Raw genomic sequence first — 24,295 nt, 5'->3', positions numbered from 1 at the left:
GTCGCCAGAGTTGGAAGAGTTCATTTGTTCATGTGTTTTGATTTACTATCTATCCCAAGACTACGCGTCATTCCAGATTGAACCTGTGTCTGTGATTTTCTATTCCGCGTCACTTGAAGCGCAATGTGGACAAGAATCCATCGAAGAGTGGTAGACCTTTACAGCTTGTTAGCTTCCCATTCGTTGTTGTGAATGATTCAAAATGAGAGAGAAAGGGTGCAGAGTCAGAAGTCCTGTTCATTCATTAAGCCCGAAGACTTTAAAATAAGAGGTACCAGAAAAAAGTAATAATGGAGGATCATCATTTGATGCGTAGGGGGAAGATGAGGCATGAACGTGAGAGAGTCTTACCTGGGAGAAAGGATGTATGACGACGCCGCGAATCAGCAATCAGCGGCATTGCATCTGACTTGTTTGTTCGTCTCTCAGAGACGGGAGATGAAGTTGAGGGATCAGGAAGAAAAATCTCGAGCTCACGAAGCTTGAGGTAAGCAAAAGCATGCACGGACCAAGAAGAGGCTGCATAGCCCCATAACTCCGGCCCATAAGCGGGTCCTCCAAATTTTCCCAGACCAAGCCCAGACGGGACGGCGCAAATCCATGACTGCAGGCTCTGCAACCAGCCAGGCCCGGCAGGAGTAACGCTGTACCAGTGCAATCCAGCGGCTGCCCTAATTAAGCGAGGTTTTCCCGCCCGCACAATCCACCCCGTCCACGCCGAGCGACAGCCAGCTCAAACATATCGCATTTGATCGTGAACCTTTTTCCCTTCCCTTTTCAAATCCGACCAGCGACCGACCGACCGACTGACCCCCTCGACTCCAGCCGACAACACCACAAACCACCGTCAAAATGGGCCGTCTTCACTCCAAGGGAAAGGGTATCTCCGCCTCGGCGGTCCCCTACAGCCGCAACCCCCCTTCGTGGCTCAAGACCACCCCCGAGCAGGTCGTTGACCAGATCTGCAAGCTGGCCAAGAAGGGTGCTACCCCTTCCCAGATCGGTGTCATTCTCCGTGACTCCCACGGTGTTGCCCAGGTCCGCGTTGTCACCGGTAAGTTGGAATCGAAATATCCCAAATTCTCGGCAGGAGAATCAAAAAGAGAATTTTGCGACTGACTATTTTTCGCGATCAACAGGCAACCGCATTCTCCGCATCCTCAAGTCCTCCGGTACGATCTCCGTTAGATGAACACACCAAGCGGCGACTTCGATGTCGAAAGATTATCAAAACCGCTGCGAGGAGCAATCCTCTTTACCGCATTCAATGCGCCTCTGCTTGGTCTAGGCTGACAGAGAGATTATGATGAACAGGCCTCGCCCCCGATATCCCTGAGGACCTTTACATGCTCATCAAGAAGGTACGTCAATCGCATCTCGAGACGGTCGTCTCTATCTGATTTGGCGGAATCCCCGGGTGGATAATTAACCAATCGTGTGACAGGCTGTTGCCGTCCGCAAGCACCTTGAGCGCAACCGCAAGGACAAGGACTCCAAGTTCCGCCTCATTCTCATCGAGTCCCGTATCCACCGTCTCGCCCGCTACTACAAGACCGTCGGTGTCCTCCCCCCTACCTGGAGATACGAGTCCGCCACCGCCTCCACCATTGTCGCTTAAGCGCCTTTAAACCGCTATCACGAACAAATGGATGGGTCGTCGCACGACGCGGTGGAATCTGGTCATGGAGTTGGGGTATTAGGAAAGTGCATTTAGAGCTCTGATGCCAGCTCTCTAGGCCCGGTGGCCGCGCGGGGGTTTCACGCCGCCGAGGAGGAGTAAAAGTTTCCCTGCATGTCACTCAAAAGAAGTAGACATAAACCAAACAAAAATGAGGAAATTCTTCTACGGCCACGCCAGTGTCTATTGAGTGTTTTTTTACGGGCTGCTACGAAAAATCGAAAAGTTTATGAACCGTAGTATCATTCGTATCGTCATAACGTGAAGCATAATGCTCAGAGTGCTTATTGCAAAGACTTTTCTGCTTCCTGAACGCCTAGCTTAATGCCAACCAAATCAAGAGTCCATCGTCCCAAATGATTATGCCATCCAAGCCCAGATATCGCATTGAGACGAAATAGCAAACGAAAGCTCGCCCAGCAACTCAGGCAGAGGGCTCGTTTCTGCGACGAGACTCCTCAAGAAGTAAATTGCCTAAAACATGAAGAGGATTGGCAGGCCTGAAGGACCACATTGTCAGCCACCATGCCATGGGTTATAAACGTGAAATGGCAATCCTTACTGGTTCTTGCTGATAATCTTCATGCCCTCGAGCAGAGCAGCAGTGACGTGGTTATTGATGTACATGCGGGCACTGTCGCCATGCTCTACTGCGCGGTTGGGGATGTTCGTCGCATTCGTATCCGGATGAACTGAGCCAGCACGAGAGCTGGCCTCGCCATTGACATTACGGCTGGGAGTACCAGTTCGAGGAGCAGGGCTAGGAGCACTCGGGGCGACCTGCGGGATCGGAACGGGAGACTACAATATTGAGATTAGCGCAATGGTTTGATGTGGATGGATTTCCTGGAATCATACCGAAGCAGGTTCGCCAGCATCGGCCATAGGGACGTCAAGGCCAGCAGCATCGGGCATGGTCGTGGTAGGCGCAGGAGCAGCCGTAGAGTCTGCAGGTGCAGTGGCTTCCTGGGTTGTGGGCTCTGCTGGGTTGGACATCGTGAAAGACGGAAGATGGCTGAAGACAATTGGTCGATATTGTAATTACGCGCAGATTCCCAATCAGCAAGAGAGCAGGTAGGTGTCCAAGGCGAGATTCGTCGGCAGCTATAGACAGGCAATTGCGATTTGTTGATTACCGGGAGCTGTGAAGTTTGCGACGGCAGATGCAAGATGCACAAGGACGAAGCTTCCAAAGGATCAAGACACACTAAAGCGGTCTTGAAAGGTTGAAGTGAAGCGATTGAAGAAAGAAGTGTTGTTCTGGAGCTCAATCCGTATTTTGAGGGTCGGGGAAGTCATCAATTGATTGCGGGGGAAGTTGCGACAGTCGGGAGGCCCTGACGAAGGAAGCTGTTGTCGTGGGGCCGCAAGAATCAGAGCTCATTTACGCGGGGTCACCTGATCTCGCGTTCATTTGCGCTTTTCCCCCTGCGGCAGCCTGTTTCCTTCGCGTCTCCATTACACATGACGCCACCAAGGCAAACTCCAATGATCATCTTCGCAAAGTCCGCTGACGGAAACCAGAGCCATCTCTCTACAATGTCGGAGTTGGTCAATTCGCACTATGGATGCCTTTGTACAGCGGCTACCACGCCCGAGATCACAGCCTTCCTCGAGATCTCCCACGAGACCGCCGCTCGGCGAGGAGAAGCCTGCAAAGAAGCTCAAGGTCGAGATCAAGGACAGCGATTGTAATGATGACGATGATGAGAGCAAGTTTGAAGACGATGAGGCTGACACCTCTGGCCTGACCGTCAATGATGTTTCTGACGTAGACGACGAAGTCAAGCACTATCCTCGGCAGACTGACATCGAGAGCACTTTGCCACCCATCCAGTTGGACAAAGAAGCAATCGAGGAATACGAGTTGATGAGTTCTCAAGTCAGCGTTCCTGAAGATGAACCAGCAGCTGCGCCTAAGCAAAAATGGGTGAGGGGCAAGAGCTCCATCTACGTGGATGCTTTCAACCTCGCATTGGACACTGTCTTGGCAGATGAATCCCATTTATTTGACGCCAAGGAATGCAACATATTCGAGCAATGGAAGTCGCTGGGTTACGAGGCTCAGTACCTGTGAGTTTAGCCTACTCCCGGGCTGTCCCTTTTCTTGACTGATGCCTTCGGTAGTTATGTGCGCTTGTTCTTGCGTAAGACTTCCGCATGGCACCGTCAAGACCGGTTGGGGTACTATAGCGATGTTTCGGATCCTGAAGCCGCCATCGCGTCTCTGCAGAAAGTTAGAGATCTTCCTGAGCCAGACGCTCCCGCAAGCAGCAATCCTGTCGAAGGCGTTGATCTGGAAGAGTTTAGCTTAGGAGACACATTCACTTTTGCCGATGCTTCTGAGGAACACATAACGGCCATCGAGGAGGCAGCCTCGCTGCTAAGCCTAGACGAGCTGAAAGATCTCGCCAAAGAGGCCAAATTCCAAGGACGCAACAAAGCGGACTTGGTGAAAGCGCTATGCCGAACGGGCTATCAACAGACCGGTCTCTTCGCCCATGGGCTACAACGTTCTGGCAGCGGCGAGTCCCAGACTGCTCGAGGTCTGATGCGAGACCGCCACGACACTCCACCGCACCTCAGCAGACAGGACTCGAATCAGACACGACACTTTCTGGAGAAGATCAGGATCATTACGGGCCCTTGCATTAGACTATCGCCGCTAACGTACAAACTCTTCGAAAGGGTGCACTTAGTCTTCTATCGGTCGACAGAATGGACTGAGAAGTCTCTAACGGCTATCATTCTTGCTAGCATTGCACGCCGGAATTACCCAGAGTACATCGTCTGCCGAAGTACGAACATTTTCGCTTCCCGGAGACACGTTCTCGAGTTTGAGTCAGCAGTTCGCGTCGAGGCCGAGGTCGACCAGGTCCTGGAGTTCAATGGCTCTCCGGGTGAGGCAGGTCTTCGCAAGGTCGTAGATGTCTTCGATCGCGTCTACCCTCGGTGGAAAACACTTTTGAGTGAGGAGCAGGACAAGGAGAAGCGAGTATATGAAGAGGGCGAGGGCGCTTACTTGAGAAGATTTACGCCTGTCCATTCCTACACTCGCATTGTCCACAAGGCAGCATACGTGTTTGGAAAGCTGAAAGATCACGAACGTGAACATTCTATTCTCACCGAACTTCTCGAGCAGCACCTATTCCACCCTGCCAGGCGAGGCAGCTGGTACCAACGAAAAGCCCTCTTGGAAGAACACTACATGTATGCACTAGATGCCAACGCAGTGTCTACCGATCCAGAAGTCCAGAAGAAGCATTGGAAACGAATTGCTGCGACAACTTGCGAGACAGCGCTAGAGGACAATGAATGTCATTTGATCTACCATTACGATTTGCAGAAACGTCTCCTCAAGCTCGAAAAACAGCTCCGCATTCCACGACGACTTCAGCACGACTTCGGCCACGTTCGTCTCCAAAAGCCAATAGAGCATACTGTCGAAGGCATCCAGGTGATCAAAGAGGATCGCCAAGGCAGGAATGGCCGACAAGCAAGCACGAAGACGATTTGGGTTGACGAGCTAGAGGAAGGCGGCGAGTGTAGCGTTGAAGAGATGTGCCTAAGTTGGTACCGAAGCCAGGGCTACAAAGGATACCACGCCGAGGGAGGCATCGTACGCACCCTTTTCGCCTATCTCTTCTACGACATTCTGTTCCTTTACATCCCAAATGTGTTTCAGACAGCTTATCAGACATGCCCCTTGGACCTGCACACGGATTCGTTCTATCCGACGCGGCTGTCCGAGATTAATCACCGACTAGTCGAGATAGGCAACGGCGGTGCGGAAAGCATCATCCGCGAGGTCGATGCCAGAGAACGCGAACGAAGAACGTGTGTTATCGGCCTCAATTGGGACTACGACGTTGAGGATCTTGTGGAGCTGGTTGGGTGCTTCGATGGTAGCGCACTGGCCGCTCTCTGCAAGGTGATGGCACAGGAGTACCGACAGCGGGGCGGAGGCCTGCCAGACCTCATCCTCTGGCGGACTGAGCCGAAAAAGGAATGTATGTTCGCTGAGGTCAAAAGTGCCAATGACCGTCTCAGTGACACTCAGAGACTATGGATCCACGTTCTTACGGGTGCAGGTGTGAAGGTAATACTTTGCAACGCCGTGGCCAAGGAAGTCAAAGCTGTGGACTGAAGACGTCCTCTGAGTCCTCAAAGACCCCTACCTGCCGAAAGATATTTTGGTTCACTCTTATGGGTATCCTTTCGGGATATTGCGTGGTGTTACGGGAAGCGGAGATTGCTTTGAAAGCTCAGCGCTTCCCGATTCCGGGAGATAGGACAATATCCTCGTGCGTATTAGGTGCCAGTCCAGGAGCAAGGCACGCCGGCTTCAAGGTCAAGATTTCTTGAAATTGGAACTGTTCGTGGAGCGTATTTCTTATGCGCAGGATCAGCCGAGTTCATCTCGAGGGCGGGGAGCCGAAATACGGCATATGGCAATGCCAAAAATAGGATCTGATCTTCAGCGATCCGCAATCACTTTAAACCCATGGAAGCAAAGAAGGACGAGAGAAGACTATGAAACGGCCGGGTCGCCACTTAAAGCTGCACCTAAGCTCTGTTCAGATCACCGGTCAAGGAACCAAAGCACCTCGAACAACCAATCACTCATCTATGATTGGTAGTTCACGGTCCTGTTTCAATCTGATCATTTGACAAACTGTCGAATGCCTTGGCTCCCGTTTCAGCATTGCCAGGGTCTACAACTCGTGGCGCCGGGGGGAGGCTAAATCTGGTATCAGAATTCGAGACATCCAGTCAAAGGCAACAACCGGCAGACAGGGCTTGTTTTGGGTCGGAGATTTTCTGAATCACATGCAGCCAATCACGCAAAATCATCGAGAGTCGGGACTTTGGGAGATGACTTTGGGCGGACCCTTGCGTTGCACTGAGTCGTCGGAAGCAGGACAGGCAATGAAATCTCACGTTCTCACCGAGATTGGCAGACGCAGCACCGCAGGTTGGCCTCCCCAAGGCTTGCAGCAGTCTCGATCTCTGCCCCTCCTCGCGCTACTGATGCCGCATCTTTGGGGGTGGAGGTCGTCACACTCGCGGTTGGTCTGGCGTTTCGTTTTACTGCGTGCGTGGGCTAATGTGGTCCAGACATGCGTCCTAAACATGCTGCTAATGTACGGGACGACGACTCCGTACGTAGTGCCATTTCATGCCTCTATGATCTATCGACCTTCTTCACCGCCAGATGACAGAAGTCGATAGCAACCAACCAACATGGGATTCACTGTTCCTAGCAACGGAACATTACCGGCATCTTCCCTCGAGACAGGAAAAACCCATCCCGTCTTTCGTCTCTTCTCAATGCAGATCCACCCTTGCCCGTTTTCGAAGCAAAAGGCCGGAAGATTCCAGCTCTGTGGGAGCAACTTGACTTGTGACGGACCTCTTTGCGACGGGTGACTCTGCGTCAAGGGTCGAAAAACCAAAAGTTACAGACGCTTCGCCTGGCCCCTGCCCACCACAATCCCCACACCAGCACGCCGGCGCTTAACTCCTCGACCAATCCGCTGCCTCCCCGCCGACCGTTGGTGATGGTCCTGACGGGAACCGGGACACCGCGAAACCCCTGTCATTCCCGACGTCGGACCAATCAAGACCCCGGCTGTTCTGAGGACAGGCGCTTAGCAAAGTGAGGTGACTGGGGGCCCTCCACGGCTGCGCTCCGTACACGACCACCCACCCCCATGCAGTGCCCGGGATGCCGGGTCGTACCATGGCCGGATCCGGCAAGGCGCTTCAGGCCGCTTTTGCTGGTCCTTTACTCAACTTGTTTCTGAGTGGACGTTTCGCCTGCTTGGTACTTTTCTTTGGCTTGACGACACGCCCTTGACTGCGTCTGAGTTGTTGACTCTGTCCCATCGCGGGTTCCGAATCGCAGTATTCCTTGGATCTCAACCGCGAACCTGGAAGAGACGCTTTCTGGGACAGTCCGGGACAGACGCCAAATAAAAGAAAGAAAACAAAATCGCACACTCAACATGCACACCGCGGGGTGTGCATGTGCTCATCTGTATGAGTGCGAGGCAGTCATAGAGCTCGTCAACCGTGCCCTATCCCTCAAAGGGCGATGAAAAGGTTAAGCGGACCACGAAGGAGGGGAGGGGGCCGTAAGGAACGAGCATGGGGAGACATGGGTGCGCCTTTCTACACTTCAGTCATCACCGCATCGCCCATCACGGCTGCAACACCAAGCCACGACTAGCAGCGGGAGGAGGAAAATGACGCCCCGGCGGCAGCAACACCAGCAGCGGCGGCGGCAGGAGCAGCATCTATAGTGCTGTAATGTGATGCCCGCTCTCCGGCCGGGACTTGACGCATCACCGCCGAACGATCAACCCCCCATCCCAACCCCATCCAGCCTACCTTTTGCCGGGTGGTTGCCCCCCCTCCCCTCCGGTTCGATTGCACCGCTTTCCAAGGTTTTCCTCATATTGGACTACTGAAGATCGACGGCTATTACATCGATCCCTCATGGCATCCCCCTGCTTGGCGTGCTTTCCCATCTGATGGGGAGGGGTTATACAACTCGGCTTTCAAGAGAGTACACCAAAAACCAAAAGTGTGACGGGATGGGATGGGTATGATGAAGTGAAGGGGCAAGACAAGGCGGACGGGATGGCATGCCCCATCTCCTCAGCGGAAACCAAGGCGGGGGAAGAAGGGTACGGTGGCCAGCCAGCTGAAAGTGAAGACGGAGTACGGTCAGATGGTCAATTATGACGCCCAGTCACACACTTCAGACTCTACCTTATGTAGGATCTCTGGCTGAAAAACTGAGTAGACATCCCAGGAAGTGATCACGGCTCTGTACTTGGGATCATCATGCTTGGGATCAACACCGTGGATGCGAGGAACGGGAACGATATTTTTATCTCTAGAGATTAAGAGAATCTACCCGTCTCGTCGTCGACTCCACCCGGCCGGCCATCGCGGCCTCGTCTCCTTCTCCCCGCTAAAGCGCGGGGCCATAACAAACCCACGATGCTGGCCGCATCAAGGGCCGCGCTGCACGAGGGCGTCGGCCGTGCGACGATAAATAAATAAACACAGACACATACACATGATCCGTCACAAATGGTCTTGCGGTGAAGGAGTTGTCCTCGTACTCGTAGACACAGTCAAGTTGTAGACACAGTCAGGTTAAGGTATACACAGTATGCTGATATTAGGCTACCTGGCTCGCTGTGTAGTAGGTATCTTGCCCTCCCCATGAGCTCTCCTCCCATCGTCTCCGATAAATTCCAAGGCGCATTCAGCCTCATCCCCATTCAGATAATCAAGTCCGCCCACCCAAATAGTTCCTGGTATCGAACATGAGCATCGTAGAGACGCCAAAGAACTCCGTTTGGCCCGGTCCCAAGCGAGGACCGGTAGATGATTTGAAACAAAAGACCAACCAGTTCCCTTCTTTCTTTCGCAACATATTCCTTGCGATGAACCAAATCACTGGTTTCACCCTCATGTTTGCCGCCATATCATGGTGTGCGCCAGTTTGTGTGCGCTAAGTTACTTCCGTTAAGTCATATCGTTGTTGAGTCCCTCCGTGGGAAGAGCCTGCTTCATCACATGTCCTGCCTCTCTTTTTTGTGGCGCTAGGCCTAGGTCGTCAAATGGTGCTGTATTTTGCTGAAAGGTAACGTTGTTGAGGCGATGGTGATGGTAGGTAGAACAAAAAGAAAATAGATCGGGACATGTAGTGCCGATGTCGTGTCAGGTTGAAGTGGATTCGTTTGTTTTGTTTGGTCCAGATGCTCATTCCACCTTCCTCCTCTTTCCCTTTGGCGCGGGGTTCATCCTCGGCGTGTAAGTTACTGTCCGCGTGACCACCTCGCGGATGTGACGCACGCTAGTCCTCGAGGGCTTCTTTGAATCATTCAACCTCTTGGCCTTGAGTGCTGCGTCCCAATCAAATACCGAGTGGACCGATCTGGCGCTGAATGGTGACCTCGCGCTCATTGGCGAGTCCAAGTGCGATACTGCTGGAGAAGGCGGAATCTTGAGGCTGGGGAAAGAATTCGCACCGGTGGGAGGTGCTGACATTGGCAGATGTGTGAAAGGGCTTGGCGGGATGGCCGGCGCCGTAGCCGGAGCCTTATGCTCGTGCTCACACTTGCAAGAGATATCGGTCTGCTCGCTGGTGGCGGTAGAAGGCAATGAGTCGGGCGTGGACTCGGGAGTAGTCTCGCCAGAGGTTGATGGCTTGAACGTGGCTGGTGAGTTGAGAGACATGGCCTTGAGGAAATCCGTGTAGGCCGTTGGCGGGCTAATGGGTGTCTTGATGGGAAGGTCTTTGCATGACATGGGCCTGGCAGAGAGCGGAGTCGAAGCCGAGAACATATTTTCCGAGGGGAAAGTGCTGGTGACGGGCGTGGCCAGCTGGGCCAACTTGGGTCTGTTGACGGGCATGATGACTTGAGGCGGAAGGAGAGGCGGGAGAGAAGAGTAAGGTAGTAGCGAGTGTGTGAACGGGGAGAGATGCCCAGTCAACCAAATGACTCTGACGTGGTGAGAGAGGGGGGACTCAGACTGCCTACGAGCTGCAGAGACAAGTCGCCTGGGGTGAGAAGGGAGAGAGAAGATCGGTAGTTGCGAGGGTGGGTGGACGTTATATTATTTCGAAGAGAATGCGGTGGGCGCTTGTGTATGTATGCGGTCGTAGTGTAAGTGAGCCGGAAAGAGGACTGCAGTGCGAGGTCAAGCTCTGACGGCGGCAAGGAGAATCGAAGGTTTTAGGAAGCTGATGTGCTCCCGGAAGTCTGGTCTGGGGTTGCTGGGGGCTTGAACAGGTGGGCAATAACAAGCCAGTGCTATTCGCCAGGAATGGGTTTCGAGTTTGGGCGGGAAGACAAGCAGGCAGACAAAATGTCAGTCTTCCAGGTCGGCAGGCTGGACAAGGGAGGGGCAGAGTTGTGAGAGGGGTGAGAAGGGGGCGTCTGGTGACGAGATGCCGCGGACGAGGGGGAGGGGTGGATGGTTTGAAGAGAAACAAACAACAGAGGATGGAAAGCCTGCACCAAAAGGCTGCGGTAGCGCGTGAAGGATTCTGTGAGGTGAAGAGGAGTCGTGATGTGTTGGTGACAGCGGATACGGATGGTCCAACGAGAGGAAAGCAGTGGCGCGCGGCGGGAGCGTCGAGGAGAGCGGTAGACACGAACAAGAGCGTGAGAGCGTGGTGGTGGTGGTGGTGGGGAGGACGGGACAGCAATAGAGAGGAGCGGACGCGGGAGTCGAGAGACTGAGGTGACCGGGGTATCTCTAAAGCGGCAGGGAAGCAGCGGGTGGATGAGCTGGGATTGGTCGTGGAGCTTCAACAGACGACGGTCTGATTCGTTGCGCGGGCGCGTGTGGTGTTTGGTGTTCACTGCCTTAGTGCGTGCTGAGCCTGCTGCAGGAGACAGCGAAACAGAGAGACTGGACAGAGACGGAGAACGGGGCCTGCCAGGGCAGAGAAAGAGCCAAAGCGGACAAGGGGGTTGATGAACTGCTGCCGCAGCAATTAATTTGCCTCTATTGGCGTCCTTGTTTGGACGAACCGGCTCGTTGCACGCCAAAAGAAAGCGGGCAAATTTTTGTTCTGGTTGTGACTGACACAGCGGTTGGCTTTCGTCCCGTGCTTTGCTGCGGTGCCCGAAGCTGCGTTGGCTGTGATGGAATAAGGTAGGTAGACTGGCTCTTTTTGTTCCGGTTGTTTGCGTCTAAAGGCGACAAGCCAATGGGAGTGGCTTGGATCGAGGAAGCGGTTGGCGTTCGGCGGATGGCTGGGATCACCGTTTGTCCCGTCGCGCGATCGTGGATGCCTCGTGGCCTCTCGCCCGGTAAATGTGATGAATGTGTGATTATTGGACGAGTCTTGGTCCAAGGTATTAGTCGGGTGTCGGGTAGCAAAGTCGGCTAAGGCAGGCTCAGGTAGTGGCGTAGTGCAATGACGATGTTGCTTTGTACGGATGTCTCGTGGATTAGGATTGGCTGGCTAGCACAGGCTACCGGCACCTGTAAGTCGTAGTCGTCCAGTGAGTAATACGGAGTAGGTATCAAGCGTCGTCCCAAAAGCGGAGGCTACAAAGACTCGCAGCAGTGGGTGGAGGTGATGCGCCGTGTAAGTGGAGAGGGGATGCAAAGCCACCTCAGTCGATGAATGGTAGGAGAGGCAACAGAGACAGAATGCCGCAGAGAAGCAAAGAGAAGCGATGCGATCGTAGAGCCCGAGTAATTCAGATGCGAAGCTACCTGAGCTAGCAAAAGTCAAGAAGGCAGTGTGCGATGGTCCGGCGTGGAGAGGCCTCGATTTCTGGCCTGAAAGGCTAATGGAGAGTCGTGATTGGGTCTTGGAGGAGGCTCGCGGTGAGGTGTCGTGCAGTTGCGGGCTGTCCGTCGCTGGGTCCAACGGGGCTGCTTATGGGCGCTAGCAAAGAAGCACTGTAGCCAGTCAAAGACGTAGAATGGCAGTGGGAAAACAAGAGTCAGCCGGGGCAGCCGTCCGGAGGGTGTTCCGCGGTTGAGCTGGCTATTCTTAGTGCTGTGTGTCTACGAGTTGTGATTGGACGTTGGCCCGAGGGCGCTTTCTCACCTGTAAATCCTCACGTCGTCCACCAGATCTTGCAGATGAGTCTTGTACCGGGAAGATGTGTCGAGAACCGGCCCCGATGGTGATATGTGGCGAGGCGGAGCAGGAAGCTCGTTGGATGGACCGAAAGATTCGAAGCTAACAAAGACGGGACACAAGAAAAGACGTCTCGGTCCGATGACGAGGTAGCCGGGGGGCTTGCAAGAGGAAGCAAGAGGCAAAGATGAGAAAGAGACTTCGTCAAGCGTCGTCAGACCTCGTGATGACAGTGGGGCCGAGAAAAGGCGCCGGAGGTGATTGATGCCGCAATGAATGGTGGACGGGAGTGCCAGCTGAACAGGGGAAGCAGGATGCAAGTGGATGGATGCACCTGATGATCTGAGATGAGTGTGGTGGATGGGAGTTGCAAGAAAGAGTCAAGGTGAAGAAGATGCCCAGTAGAAGGAGCCTCGGTGTGGGAGGCAAGAGGTGGAGAGAGAGGAAGGGAGAATCTTGCAGTAAGGAAGGAAGGAAGGAAGGAAGGAAGGAAGGGCGTGGATCGAGTGTGAATGCGATTGCCTTGTTGGTTCTGGTGTCGGTGTCGGTGTTGATGTTGGTGCTGGGAGGAAGGAAAGCGCTTGGCTCTCGACTTCTTGATTTGGGCGGGGGCGGTTCGAGTGATGAGGAGGGAAGGAGCTGAATGATCACGAGCTTGACTCTTCACTTTTTTTTCCCCCAGCATCATTGCCGGATCGAGCCATCGTTTTATCAATCAATTCATCCATCAAATTTTTGTCTGGTCTGCCTCGCGATTCTTTACCAAGCGCCTGTATCCATTCGCGACCTGTTTGACATCGCCTTAGTCGCCCAGATTCACAAGAAACAAAAACAAAAAACCGAGAATTCGTTTTTCAAAATTCATTTCGTGCTTCACTCCGCGCGCGGCACCGTTCAGCGTCTCGACTCTCGACACTCCCTCGATCGATTTGAGCCTATCTTTCCATCTCTTCTCAAGCGCTCTCCATCAAAGGACCACCAGACGTCCTATTTCCAGCCACCTGGCCCGGCAACCAGAGTCTCGCCAGATGCCAGAGCGCGCGCCATATGATGCACATCGGCCATTGGACCTAGCTGCCAACACGTCGTTGGCCGTCAGCGACTCGGAGAATTGCATACCCATGCACACAATCTGCCCCCAAGCAGGGCATCAGCTATGAGGAGCGGGTACGTGGCCGGCCATCTCTTCTGCCTGCCTCCGATACACTTGGGAGGGGCTCTGCTCCGGCCCCAGTCCGTACCCGGCTCTAATACAGCGCGCGCCTCCAGCCAGTACGACGTTGGGCCGCGGCCCGGTCGTCGACCCTCACCACCACCGTCTCCGTGTCAAGACATCATGGGCCGGGACACCTCTCACAGCCTCCTAGAGCCCGATTCCGTCTGCCGACTCTGAACTCATTGTTTGTGGATGGTCTAGAATCATAACTTCTCGTGATAAGCGCCAACCCTGGGCTTGTTTTATTCGCTGGTTCAAAGGAGATCGAATCCTTCGCGCCTGTTTCCTGCAAGCTCCCTGGCATCTCATTTGCCAAATCCACACCAGCTCGCGCGCCGCAAACTCGTGGAGTCGGCTTTCTATCTCGCTGCCCATGCTTAGCATGCAGCCACACAATCTCGTCAACTGCTGCCATGAGGCACATTCAACTCGTGTTGGTCCACGCAAGCGGTCTGTGATGTTAGTGCGTCTATGGCGTCTTGTGAATCCTTCTGTTGGACGTCGATGGTAAACGCGACGTGGAGGATTCAAAGAGGTCGAATTCTGATCTTGAAGGACCAATTGCTAGCTGAGTTGTCGCTCCTGTGTGCCTTGGGTCGTCCATATGATGGCCTTCGACCTGAAGGATCGCGCTTAATATGCCATGCAATCGATCGAAAGAGACAGCTCACTTGCCTTGCAAGACTGTACAGACGCCCCTTGGGGATGGCGTTCATGCTCTGCTCTTGCCACGCCCTCGGCGTTGCTAGTAACCCGTCGACTTGCCGCGCGATACTCCAGGACCGAAGACTTCAAACAGTAGAGGCGTTGCTTAAACCAAGTTTCGTAGATCCTTCAAAAGCCTATGATTCCTCTGATGTCCACAAAGTCAGGTTGATCAAGGTACGTCCTTGCGAACTGGTCAGCAGAGGTCGCTACCTACCAGGTCGCGACGGTCATCAAACAGATCAGAGCAGCATTCGCGCCTCAGATGCAACGATAGGCACTACGGATTGGCTGGCCTTGTCTCTCGAGAGTACACGATGCCATCGTGAGCCGCCGACCTGTTTCACTAGTCGCGACCATTCATATCCGAGTAGCATAGCCTTCGACGTACTCGTTATCCTTCTGCGGAGGGGCATCCGCTGCTCACCGAGGAAGTCAAACCTGACAAGCCTGAAAAACAAAAAAGAGTTCACCACCGGTGTGGTTACATCTCTTGGTGCACTCGCTGGGAATCGAACTCGAACTCGGGGCCTGTCGTCGAGTAGGCTGTGGGCGTAACTGATTGTTGACCATGAACCACTCCACCACCTAGCCAGTTTGTCCTGACCCCCCGACCTAGAGGGGCGCCTGCTGGTGACAGGAATCGGATTGAGGGGGGGCATATACCTTTGTCCCGTCGTATATTCCAAATGAGTATTCTGGGCTTCCTTTCTAGCGTCAAAGTAGGTCGTCCACCGAGAAGGGGCAGCGTGGTGCACATAAGCGACCTCGCATCAGCCTAAGTTGGCCTTAATCGCTTCTTAAACTACGGCAATGCGCCTGAAACATGTCAGATACACTCCTGAGCTTGCCATCAAGGTGATTGCGTTGCTTATGTGCGAGATCTGGTGGATTCAACCGTCTGATCATGCGCCAGCTCTTAACTGCCTAGGCTTCTGAATCCTTTTCCTCTAGTTCGGAAGACACATTTGCCTTGTCGACCCTCGTAAATGGCGACGTAGATGTATGAATACCATTGTTTCACGGTGAACGGTTTCAATGATGTATAGACGCAATCCATCCTCGCCAACTTGTCTTGGAGCAATCGGCCACCGCAAGTCTTGAGCCTGGGGCACAGGGATCAGTCCATCCGGCAAGAGCGTAGAGAAGGTGTCAGTCCCATCAAATGAGTCTACTCTATACCTGCCTTCTTTCTGTTTCCTCTTGTAGTAGTTACATATCAGAATACGCTACGAAGTGTATCCAGAGCCAAGCTTTCCGGTAGATCAGTACAGGTAATGGTGAAGATTGAAGACTTCCCCGAGGGCTTCGTCCTGGAGGACAGATGGGATTGGGCTAGCCTTAGCGTAAAAATTTGCAGAGGATTTGATGCCTTGGTTTGAGAGTAATTTCCTTTGCCAGCCATACCCTTTTATAGGAATGGGAAACCTGGCATTGGTGATCGGCAAACTACCTCCGCCAGACCACCAGCCAGATGACCGTATCCGACGTGATTACTTGATACTTGGCGACTGACAGAATCTTCGTTTGGAACACGGCTGGGCACCGAAAGGGCCAGTCCGGCATTGCCTGGTCGCGAAACCCATATTTGCGTGAAGTTCTCGCGATACATCAGTCTCGCCAACGCCATCATATTTGTGGTTGTCAAACTGAAAACTGCCTTTGGAACCCTGATATCTGATCATGACTTGTAAGCTTCATTCAATAATGCTTTTCATAGCTATTTATACAAAAGCTACGAGATTGTACATAGTGATTGATTGAAAAAGGGGTATCCATGCAGTACTTTCGCCCTTTTCAATCCCCTTCATCATAGTCATCACATTTCCTTTCCGGCTAACATAGTTTCACTTACACTACTACACAACCATGGGTTCCCTCCAAAACATCCCCGCCGATGAAGTCTCGGCCGCCCACAACACCAACATCTAGAAGCTCGTCCTCCCAGCCAAAGGCCAAGCCCAGAACTCCACCTCCGGCATCGTATTCCACCACGTCCCCTTCACCGGCGGCCTCCTCTTCAACCTTCAAGGCTGATCCGGTCTCCCACCTGCCAAAGAACGAGGCCGTACACCATGATCAACTACTTCGATATTGTCCTGCCCAACCCCCGCCTCTCCCTCTAAAACCATCCTCGTCAACGTCTCGAAACGACCCGGCCCCTTTATCGCGCCCACCAAGTTCAACAGCCTACAAAACCAGCAACACCAACAACAGTAGTCCACCGTCCCGGCCACCTCCGTAGAGACCCAGCTCCCAGAAATCAAGATCATCACCCCCCCCTTATCAACCCTGCCTCGGGAGGTGAGATCCTCTCCCAGACGGGATTCGTTAACATCAGTCTCGATCTCATCTGCGCACAACACCCCGCCGCACGCCTCCTCGAAGCAGACGCCACGCCCATAGTCTGGGACCATGTTAGCGACACCCCTCGCGCTCTCTCGGCTGCGCGTTGTTGTGGCTGTGGGGGATGACCAGAGTGCTGATGTGTCTACAGGTCGAGATGAGTTGGTCAGGGTGACTGTGGTCCCCGGGCTTCCGTTGGATGATGTTGCCATCAAGTGGCCACTGAAGCCTGAGCTGGAGCTCACGCAGGCGTGAGATATTTTGTAGAGGACTGGGTTCAATGGGCGCGTTGATGCTGTTGGACTGAGGAAGCCGCTGTTTCCTGGCATCGATCAGGTGTTTTATATCTTTACCGTCGGGATCGAGTTTTACGCTGTTGGTGTGATGTATAGGAAGGTACCTGCATCGGTTCTCTTTGGGGTAGCGTGAGGTATAGGCTGCTACCTGAGGAGAGGTATGGAAAGAGTGATATGGAAGGTATGGGGCGCTCTCGAACCACAGCTGAGAGTAATGAAATGTTCAGCAGTCTGGCATACCTGATGGTTATATTCCATCCGATTTCTGGGCAGGGCGCCTACCTGACCTTGTATTCAAGTTGAGGTCGCTCTTACCTCAACCAAGCCCAATCGATCCCCATGGTCGAGCGGTATAACGCCCTGGTCCGTTAGTACAGAACTTGGTATGACTTCTCGAGAAGTCAACGGATGAAGTATTTCGTAAGGGTCCAGTTCGAATTACGAACTGGGCACCTGAGCTTTTGCTTTTTTGCCCCTTTTGACATCCACTAGATTAAGATGCTAGTAGCTTCCTTCTCTCGTCGCTACCTATGGTACTTCATATTAATTCAAACTAGTTGTGCACGTATTAGCAGGACAGCCCGTTGGCTTGGACGAAATGTAATATCGTATGTATTACTATGTCTATAGGATATGAAAGGAGTAACAGTTAGGCGTGGCCCATTGATTCTTTTAAAGTGGAAGGAGGTGGGTAGAAGGGCCGCTTGCCTAGCCCATTCCACCTCCCATACTAACCTTTCTACCGACTATCCAGTACTATAGTAAATACTATCAGCTATTACGCCAGCGGGAGTCCGGATCTTGGGATATTTCTAAAATCTTAAAAAAGGATAAACAAAAAACAAGAAAAAGCAAAAACAACAGGAGCTGACCAAAGGTTCGAATGCCGGAATCCTGAAGAGTACGGAGCATCACGCACTAGTCAGCACTTCACAACTTTCACCCCTCGGCCGCCAGGCCCGGTATTGGTTGTCAGAATAAGAAGGCACTAGACTTGCTATGAGGTATACGCTGGAGGTTTGCTGATGCCATCTGTGAAAGGCGCAAGACCATGTGACACATGTCTTTCCCGGGAGATCGACTACCCAGAGTATGTCCGCTATTATATTTTCGTTCTAGAGGTAGAGAAAGGCGGTTGCGTTTGCTTCCTATATTAATAGAAGGTGAGCGGCGTGAGATGCCTTCCTGAGGTGGGCTTGATGTGAGATGGCATCAAGGAGAAGACAGCACGCAATATCATCATCTCGAGATATAGCCCTCGATATCCTCCTGAGGGTAGAAAAGTTCTGAGCGCAAGCCAAATCAAGAAACAGGTACCGCACAATAGCCGTATCCTTCCTCCTCATATTCAACGTGGAATGATTAGGGGATGAAGGAGAGCTTAGGATATATTATAGAAACTTTTTCGAGATCGTCGAGGCCGTGAGGGGGTGGGGGGCGGTGGTCATAGTTAGAAGGTTAGAGAAGGTCTCCTAAAACATTATCAGACGTGGGAGATGATGGCTCAATGACTTTGGCTGACAATAAAAACAGACTCGGGTAAGATGATTACGCCGCCTTAAATAGATGTCTTCTAGAAACATTATAAGGGAGCAAAGACATCGAAAATCTCTTGCTAAATGCGATTAGAAATAGACTCATATGGCAATCTTTCTGTCGAGCACAGAAATGGCTTACGGATGCCCGTCCTTTTACACATGCAGATTCTGGTCAGGCTCTCACACTCGGAGACATGCTCGGCGTCAAGCTGCTGTCGATTATAGAGTGCATTACAAAAGCACGTAAGATCACTTTGTCTTTGACTACACTGCTCATCAGAGAGAGAAGAGCTTGAGGAGTGTGACCTGGACCGAAGTACTTGAACCCATGCCCGCCAGATACAGGTCAGTCAGTGCCCGCCCCTTTTGGTAAGAATTCTCATCCAGGTCTTTTGATCGTGACACAGCTAAAGTCCAACTTAGAAGACATTAAGCAGGCGGTTCATTTTGCATACTTGACAAGACCATGAGCGCAAAAAGAGAAGATGTTGAAGATATCCTCATCATCTCGCTGTAAAGTGCGTTTGATACTGCTAGATCAGCTGAATCATATAGACGCAAATAGCACAAAGAACTCCAGGCTAGATCCGTCATGCATCCCAATGCCCCCCCCCCTCTTAACCCCGGTGCTCCGCCGCCTACCCAGGTACTCAGACATGTGTATCCTGCCCAACCGTGGTTCATCATGCTCGTTAGAAATCATAGTTGCTAGTCACAAATATCATACTCGCAGCTCAACCGCAATCTTGTCATCCTTAGTCACGACTTCCTCCTCTCCCCCTTTACGTCTCCGGCCCAGCTCACTCTCGGCAATGGACCGAATCAACTGTATCGCCAGTTCGGTACCTCTGGAGACGGACGCCTCGGATGCGTCGGACGGTACGTGGAGGAACGTCACCTTGCGGTGCTTCTGCGCTTTCCACAGATGCGCCAAGCTGGAGAAGTAGATGAAGTCGCAGAGGTAGTGTCCAGCGTCTTCGGATATACGAAGGTCGGATCCCTCCTGCGCAAAAAAGTCAGTTCTCTTCCTCCACCCTCAACCTTACTCAGGAGCAACAGCAGTTCGTAACCCTGTGACAGAAACTTACCGGACTGTGATCCTTCCACCGCTCTAGCACATCAGCCAAATCAAACCCCGTCTCAATCTCCGACGGCATGCCGTACCACACCCAGTTCTCGCCCTCCTCCCTCCGCCTATCATCGTCCTCGAGCTTGTTCCCGTCCACGTCGGGGAAAGCGTACCCGTCGCGGTGACCACGGCGCTCAATCGAGTAGAATAGTCGCGGTCCCGCCATGCCGATGTGGACGGTCGCGTCGATGCGCGGGTGGGTTGCCGGATCCCATAGCTGAGGCACCAGGCGGCGGACGTTTTGGTAGTTTACGCGGATGGCTTCCGGGTGAACGAGGATCCGAACCGGCAGGAGGGGACGAGAGGAGGAGGTCGAGGTTGAAGAGTGGTGATCTTTTGGGTTCTTGGCACGGAGGGGCGGAAGGTATGCTGGGAGCGAGTGGGCGATTTCCCAGGAGGGGTTTACGGGGTATTGTGCTTTGAAAGGCTGCAGTAGAGCAATTGTTAGCTATGGAACAATACTTCTTTCGTGAAGGAGGATGTTTGTTCTCGTGGAGCCATGCGCGTCGCTCGTTGTTAGTTGCGAGATGACGGTCGGCACGCCGCGGCGGGCATGGCGGGGCAGGAAAGGAGGGGCAATCGGGGAGTGGAAAGGGAGCGGGTGGAGATGCGTAGAAAACGTACGCCGAAGCCGGTGACGAGCACAGTGAACTCGTCTTGCGAATCAATCTGCGACCCCATCGCGAATGAACGTGAGCTTCCGGCTGTAGGTGGGAATGAGGATGGTGTGAGAAAGGTAAGATACAGAAAAGAAATACGTCAACGAAGGCGAGGTGGCTTCCGGAACAAAACCACGCGATCGTTCTGGACGTGGGGGAAGGAGGGGGAAAGGGACGATCCAGTCTCGCGATTGTCTTTTGTACCCTCCACTCCTCCCCCATTCCTGCCGGGCGCTCCCCCTCCACTGCTCTGATGCGGGTGACATCCGCCCCGGCGCTGGATGCGCTGTGAGAGGGTGGTGGGGTCTCAGCACTAAGGCACCCGGTGCAGGAGCCGTATAGGGCCCGCGCTCGCCTGCAGCAACCTCAGCAAGGGCGATGCGGGGCACCTCACACCTCACCCGTGGGCGCCTTCAACTTTCACCGAGGTTTGCCTGCCTTTTCTAGACGACGAGCCAACCACCTGATATGTTTGTACCTCAGCAAATATCTCACTTCTTATCTGTGATTTCATATGACTTCATGGCCAGAGATTGGTACCCCACATAGGACATACACAGAATAGGTCGACACATGGAGGGAGATGAAAAACGTGGCATCCTCTCAGGTGTGCGGTCAGGCAACATGCGGTTGCAACGGCGTGTAAGACAAGATTTTGACTTCACAAGACGATCGGGGGGGGTTTTGCAATGTCGTGCCACGAGTAAGACCGCCTGGAGTACAAGTATAAAACATGATTGGTTGACGGCTAGACTGACACAGCTGAAAAAAAGGTAAACTCAGCGGTGAGGAGCTAGGATGGTTGGGCGAACATTGGATGTAGGCTGTAGCACAAGTCATGGTTGATTCGGATGGATAGTATCATCCAGAAACTTCATTATAGCCTGTTGGGCCTGGAGCGTAATGCTAATGGCCACTGCGATATACTGAAATCTCCCGTCTCCTGACAGGAGTCTGTCGTCGCTTTCCTATGCTGTAAAGGCAGCACCCTCTCCGGTGCGGGTATCAGCCAACTATCATCATATCCAGCTCGTGGTTGAATCAAATCATCAAAACCTTGACGAAAACAAGTAGAAGACGCATCATCTCGAGGCTGACCGCGGCTCGTCAAGAATCTTCAACCCTCCCGTATCATCGTATCCGACGCGCTCTTCGTCCACAGCCCTTCGCATCTCATCTCTAAGAACTGTCTTCTCACCTGTGACGGGATGCCATTCCCATCCTTCACGCATCCACATCCAGCGGAGACACGCCCGAAGCTCCTTGTCATCGGGTCGCACTCTCATCCACTCAGGTTGGAAATTGGGCGCTGCGCCTTTGCCGTTCCAGTCTTGGGCCCGCCCCAAAAGCTCGTCGCGACAGAGGATTCGCCAGCTGTCGAGGGCGTATTTGCCTTGCGTGAAATGGCCCATTTCCCACGCATCGTCGGCGTCTTCATTCGTCGGCAATTCAGGCGAGCCTTGTCCGGCATCGCCGTCGGGTCGAAGTACGCTTGCCTCAATATCTCTCTTATCGTAATTCTTCACTCTGTAAACAACCCCTCCTGTCGGAGGCTTCTCGAGCCAGGCTCGAGCATACCGCTGTATCGCTGCTGTCCGCACAACTGAAAGCCCCAGGTGACGAATCATACTCATAATGGTCGGTGTCGCTTCTGGGTCGGCCAAGGCCTCGGGTGTTGGGAAGCGTTCCTTGACCTTGTAAAACGTAGGGATGGCCAGCGTCCCAGCTGTCTTGACGAGGAAGGTCACTACCACAAGCAGCCAGAACGGCTCGTGTGCAAACTCCTCTTGAATGAGACCAAATTTCGGAGCCGAAAGTCGCGGAAAGGGGATCGTTGATACAAGACCAGCGCCGCGTTTCGATCTAGGAGACTGTTTGGCTGGTGAAGGCAGATTGAAGAAGGGCGATTTCACAGCCAGCTTCCGCGTCGGCGAGGGGCCGGAAAGACCTAGTGCTCCGACTTGATCCGGCTCAAGTCCTTGGGGGACAATAATTCGGACGAGTTCATCGGAGGCGGACTGCTGGGCGGGGATGGCCAGGATGGCGTCTCTACCCGAAGATCCCTGGCTGTCTGCGGGCCGCTGGCTTTTAAAGCGCCGGCGTCATCGTCATTCGCTCCGCTAGCCGCACAAGCGGCGTTCTGGGCCTCGCTGGTCGATTCCTTCGGGGTTTGTCCGGTGGTGTCATTCGGGGCCTCAGTCTCAAGAGACTGCTTGCGAGGCGTGATATTGGGCGTTGCGATTCCATTGCTGATGACGGCCGGGGTGCAAGCCCGAGCTGCGTCGGAAATGAACGGAGATGGAGATGAAGATGAAGATGGCTGTTCAGGCTGGATGCGTGGCGATTGTTCGGCCGCGGAAGGCGCGAAATAGTGAGATGTGGATGGTTTGGGAGCGACTCTGCGCCGCTTGACTCGTTGGTTGTTGGGTTGGGCATCTTCACCTTCGTCCTCCTCCTCATCGTCCCGTACGTGCTTGAAGACGCCTTCTCGCTTGATAATTCGCTCCCGTTTGATGACGGCAGGTTGAGGTTCAGCAACGATGCCTGATCGATGAACCCGCAGAAGCGTGGCTAGTTTTTTGATGGACTGGTCAGTCGCTGCCCAACCCTGACGCAGCTTGTCGGCGGCTAGCGTGGCTTCTTTAACCCGCGGGACGAAGGCCAGGAGATCTTGTGCATCGAGAGGGGATCTAGCCGGGCTCTGCTCCTTGATTGAGGCCGCACTCTCGAGCATCAGGTTCCAATCCTCGTACCCACTGAACAGGCCGAGATCGTAGACGGCCAGCTTCTCATCCCAGGGTGTGCCGGGTGCAGCAAGGACATCGAGCAAGAATGGCTTGTCAATTTCGGAGACGTCGAATCCGACGAAGACGTCGTCTGCTAGTGCATGCGCCATTGATGATGATGTGGGTGGACTGACGCGGGCGAATGAGCCGGATATCGTGGTACGAAGTTTGTATGTATGTACGTGTGAAAATGGATGTGGGTGGGTGGTGTTAGTGACGGATTGAGTGATGGAGTGAGAAGGAATGAGATTTTTTGTCGAGGTTGCGAGGAGGAGTATTTTGGGAAGGAAGTGAATTGTTCCGGAGAAAGGTCTGAGATAGAGGGCAGTGGACTAAAATTGAGGAAGAAGCACCTGAGGTTGACTTGAGAGTCCGGGCCGACGTTAATGGTGATCCCAAGGGGTTGGATTTCTTCAGTTGCCTTTGAAGTGAGGCCTGGGGGCCGTTGAGGACGCCATTGTGTGCTGTGGGCGGTCAATGGCATTCAGTTGCAGCGTCAAAGGACAAGACAATTGAAAGCAGCAGGTGCAGGGGAAGAAACACGGCAAAGCAGGTGCGAAGGAGGGGTGAGTATTCCCTCTGTCGTTGAGGAATACCTTAACAACGGCAACGGCGCTGATGAGGTGAAGTCGGGTCTGTTTTCAGGAGAGCGTTTCTAGTAGGCAGAACAAAACCCTGCTGGAGGTGTGGTTGTTTAGCCTCATGCGGATCCCCTGGCGAGCCAGGTCCCCTTTTTCCCTTTCAGCGTCATAGCCTGGCACCTTCGGAGGCTTGTTTGGCTTTTGACGCTGAGTCTAGGTAGGAAAATAGATACACGAACCGGCCGCTGGCTCATGGCGAACGGTTCATTGAAACAATTGGACCATCGATGAAAGAAACGGCATCTCATAAAACGGCGGCATTTGCGTGAAAGCCATGGACTTGGTGGCTTGATGACGCTGGTGTTGTCTTTATTCGTCAAAATCGCTGACCAACAACACCCGCCCTCATATACATAGCAACCTACTGTGTAGGTACCTTGGTGCTGGGCATGACATGAGGGGGAAGTTCCTGGCCTGTCACTGCTGCAGAGGGCCTTGATGATAAACCAGGTCGGCCCAGCTCATTGGAGATCGCCTACCTCAATCAGGCACGGATACATGGCACAGCCAAGGCGCCTGGCAATGCTAGCAGCAAGTGTCCAAGTTCCAAGTCCCCTTCTCGAACAGTTGGTTGTCCACAGGGGTGCCTCACCCAGAGCCTCCTCGTCTTCCCCAGATTATGCGATAGCAGAGATAACCTGGTTGGTAGGCTGCTATCGCATTGATCAAGT

The 24,295-nt window shown here is 53.3% G+C and overlaps 10 protein-coding genes across 10 annotated transcripts; 4 read left to right on the top strand and 6 right to left on the bottom strand.

Moving 5' to 3' along the window:
- Positions 1 to 852: 852 nt before the first annotated feature.
- BDP81DRAFT_314714 (ribosomal S13/S15 domain-containing protein) lies at positions 853 to 1,618 on the top strand (the record flags this gene model as incomplete). Its single annotated transcript, XM_060584022.1, has 4 exons — positions 853 to 1,054; positions 1,140 to 1,172; positions 1,315 to 1,361; positions 1,445 to 1,618. 4 exons carry the CDS (start codon positions 853 to 855, stop codon positions 1,616 to 1,618), a joined length of 456 nt encoding a protein of 151 aa, XP_060447872.1.
- A 618-nt stretch (positions 1,619 to 2,236) lies between these two features.
- Positions 2,237 to 2,674, bottom strand: BDP81DRAFT_392595 (uncharacterized protein; the record flags this gene model as incomplete). Its single annotated transcript, XM_060587730.1, has 2 exons — positions 2,237 to 2,479; positions 2,537 to 2,674. 2 exons carry the CDS (start codon positions 2,672 to 2,674, stop codon positions 2,237 to 2,239), a joined length of 381 nt encoding a protein of 126 aa, XP_060447871.1.
- A 568-nt stretch (positions 2,675 to 3,242) lies between these two features.
- BDP81DRAFT_315313 (coiled-coil domain-containing protein MTMR15) lies at positions 3,243 to 5,825 on the top strand (the record flags this gene model as incomplete). Its single annotated transcript, XM_060584081.1, has 2 exons — positions 3,243 to 3,751; positions 3,806 to 5,825. 2 exons carry the CDS (start codon positions 3,243 to 3,245, stop codon positions 5,823 to 5,825), a joined length of 2,529 nt encoding a protein of 842 aa, XP_060447870.1.
- A 3,635-nt stretch (positions 5,826 to 9,460) lies between these two features.
- Positions 9,461 to 10,114, bottom strand: BDP81DRAFT_392593 (uncharacterized protein; the record flags this gene model as incomplete). Its single annotated transcript, XM_060587729.1, has 1 exon — positions 9,461 to 10,114. One exon carries the CDS (start codon positions 10,112 to 10,114, stop codon positions 9,461 to 9,463), a length of 654 nt encoding a protein of 217 aa, XP_060447869.1.
- Positions 10,115 to 12,069: 1,955 nt separating this feature from the next.
- Positions 12,070 to 13,050, bottom strand: BDP81DRAFT_423794 (uncharacterized protein). Its single transcript, XM_060590099.1, has 2 exons — positions 12,276 to 13,050; positions 12,070 to 12,208 (listed from the first exon to the last, which is right to left on the bottom strand). The coding sequence occupies exon 1, from the start codon at positions 12,994 to 12,996 to the stop codon at positions 12,523 to 12,525; it is 474 nt and encodes a 157-aa protein (XP_060447868.1). The 5' UTR covers positions 12,997 to 13,050; the 3' UTR covers positions 12,070 to 12,208; positions 12,276 to 12,522.
- A 1-nt stretch (position 13,051) lies between these two features.
- Positions 13,052 to 13,515, bottom strand: BDP81DRAFT_423793 (uncharacterized protein). The gene has a single exon (XM_060590098.1). The coding sequence runs from the start codon at positions 13,429 to 13,431 to the stop codon at positions 13,276 to 13,278; it is 156 nt and encodes a 51-aa protein (XP_060447867.1). The 5' UTR covers positions 13,432 to 13,515; the 3' UTR covers positions 13,052 to 13,275.
- A 333-nt stretch (positions 13,516 to 13,848) lies between these two features.
- Positions 13,849 to 15,114, top strand: BDP81DRAFT_199571 (uncharacterized protein). Its single transcript, XM_060582534.1, has one exon. The coding sequence runs from the start codon at positions 13,996 to 13,998 to the stop codon at positions 14,785 to 14,787; it is 792 nt and encodes a 263-aa protein (XP_060447866.1). The 5' UTR covers positions 13,849 to 13,995; the 3' UTR covers positions 14,788 to 15,114.
- A 3,661-nt stretch (positions 15,115 to 18,775) lies between these two features.
- On the top strand, positions 18,776 to 19,547 carry BDP81DRAFT_199552 (uncharacterized protein). The gene is made up of 2 exons (XM_060582533.1): positions 18,776 to 19,424; positions 19,490 to 19,547. Exon 1 carries the CDS (start codon positions 18,895 to 18,897, stop codon positions 19,354 to 19,356), a length of 462 nt encoding a protein of 153 aa, XP_060447865.1. The 5' UTR covers positions 18,776 to 18,894; the 3' UTR covers positions 19,357 to 19,424; positions 19,490 to 19,547.
- BDP81DRAFT_423788 (uncharacterized protein) lies at positions 19,394 to 20,351 on the bottom strand. The gene is made up of 2 exons (XM_060590097.1): positions 20,163 to 20,351; positions 19,394 to 19,965 (listed from the first exon to the last, which is right to left on the bottom strand). Exons 1-2 carry the CDS (start codon positions 20,217 to 20,219, stop codon positions 19,456 to 19,458), a joined length of 567 nt encoding a protein of 188 aa, XP_060447864.1. The 5' UTR covers positions 20,220 to 20,351; the 3' UTR covers positions 19,394 to 19,455.
- Positions 20,352 to 21,279: 928 nt separating this feature from the next.
- BDP81DRAFT_392591 (methyl-CpG binding domain-containing protein 4) lies at positions 21,280 to 23,093 on the bottom strand (the record flags this gene model as incomplete). The annotated part of the gene is made up of 2 exons (XM_060587728.1): positions 21,280 to 22,268; positions 22,328 to 23,093. 2 exons carry the CDS (start codon positions 23,091 to 23,093, stop codon positions 21,280 to 21,282), a joined length of 1,755 nt encoding a protein of 584 aa, XP_060447863.1.
- Between the last annotated feature and the right edge of the window lie 1,202 nt (positions 23,094 to 24,295).

Source organism: Colletotrichum phormii (genome assembly GCF_030913505.1).
Source record: "Colletotrichum phormii strain CBS 102054 chromosome Unknown BDP81scaffold_6, whole genome shotgun sequence".
NCBI classification, from domain to species: Eukaryota; Fungi; Ascomycota; class Sordariomycetes; order Glomerellales; family Glomerellaceae; genus Colletotrichum; species Colletotrichum phormii.
Note: the sequence above shows the minus strand (reverse complement) of the source record. Positions and strands in the feature narration are given on the sequence as shown.

Coding starts and splice junctions, on each gene's coding strand:
- BDP81DRAFT_199571 (XM_060582534.1), top strand. CDS start 13,996: ATGGCGTCTTGTGAATCCTTCTGTTGGACGTCGATGGTAAACGCGACG.
- BDP81DRAFT_423794 (XM_060590099.1), bottom strand. CDS start 12,996: ATGATGCTGGGGGAAAAAAAAGTGAAGAGTCAAGCTCGTGATCATTCA.
- BDP81DRAFT_423793 (XM_060590098.1), bottom strand. CDS start 13,431: ATGGGTATGCAATTCTCCGAGTCGCTGACGGCCAACGACGTGTTGGCA.
- BDP81DRAFT_423788 (XM_060590097.1), bottom strand. CDS start 20,219: ATGGGGTCGCAGATTGATTCGCAAGACGAGTTCACTGTGCTCGTCACC. Junction 19,966..20,162: donor TGCTCGTCACCGGCTTCGGC/GTACGTTTTCTA, acceptor GCTCTACTGCAG/CCTTTCAAAGCACAATACCC.
- BDP81DRAFT_199552 (XM_060582533.1), top strand. CDS start 18,895: ATGTTGAAGATATCCTCATCATCTCGCTGTAAAGTGCGTTTGATACTG.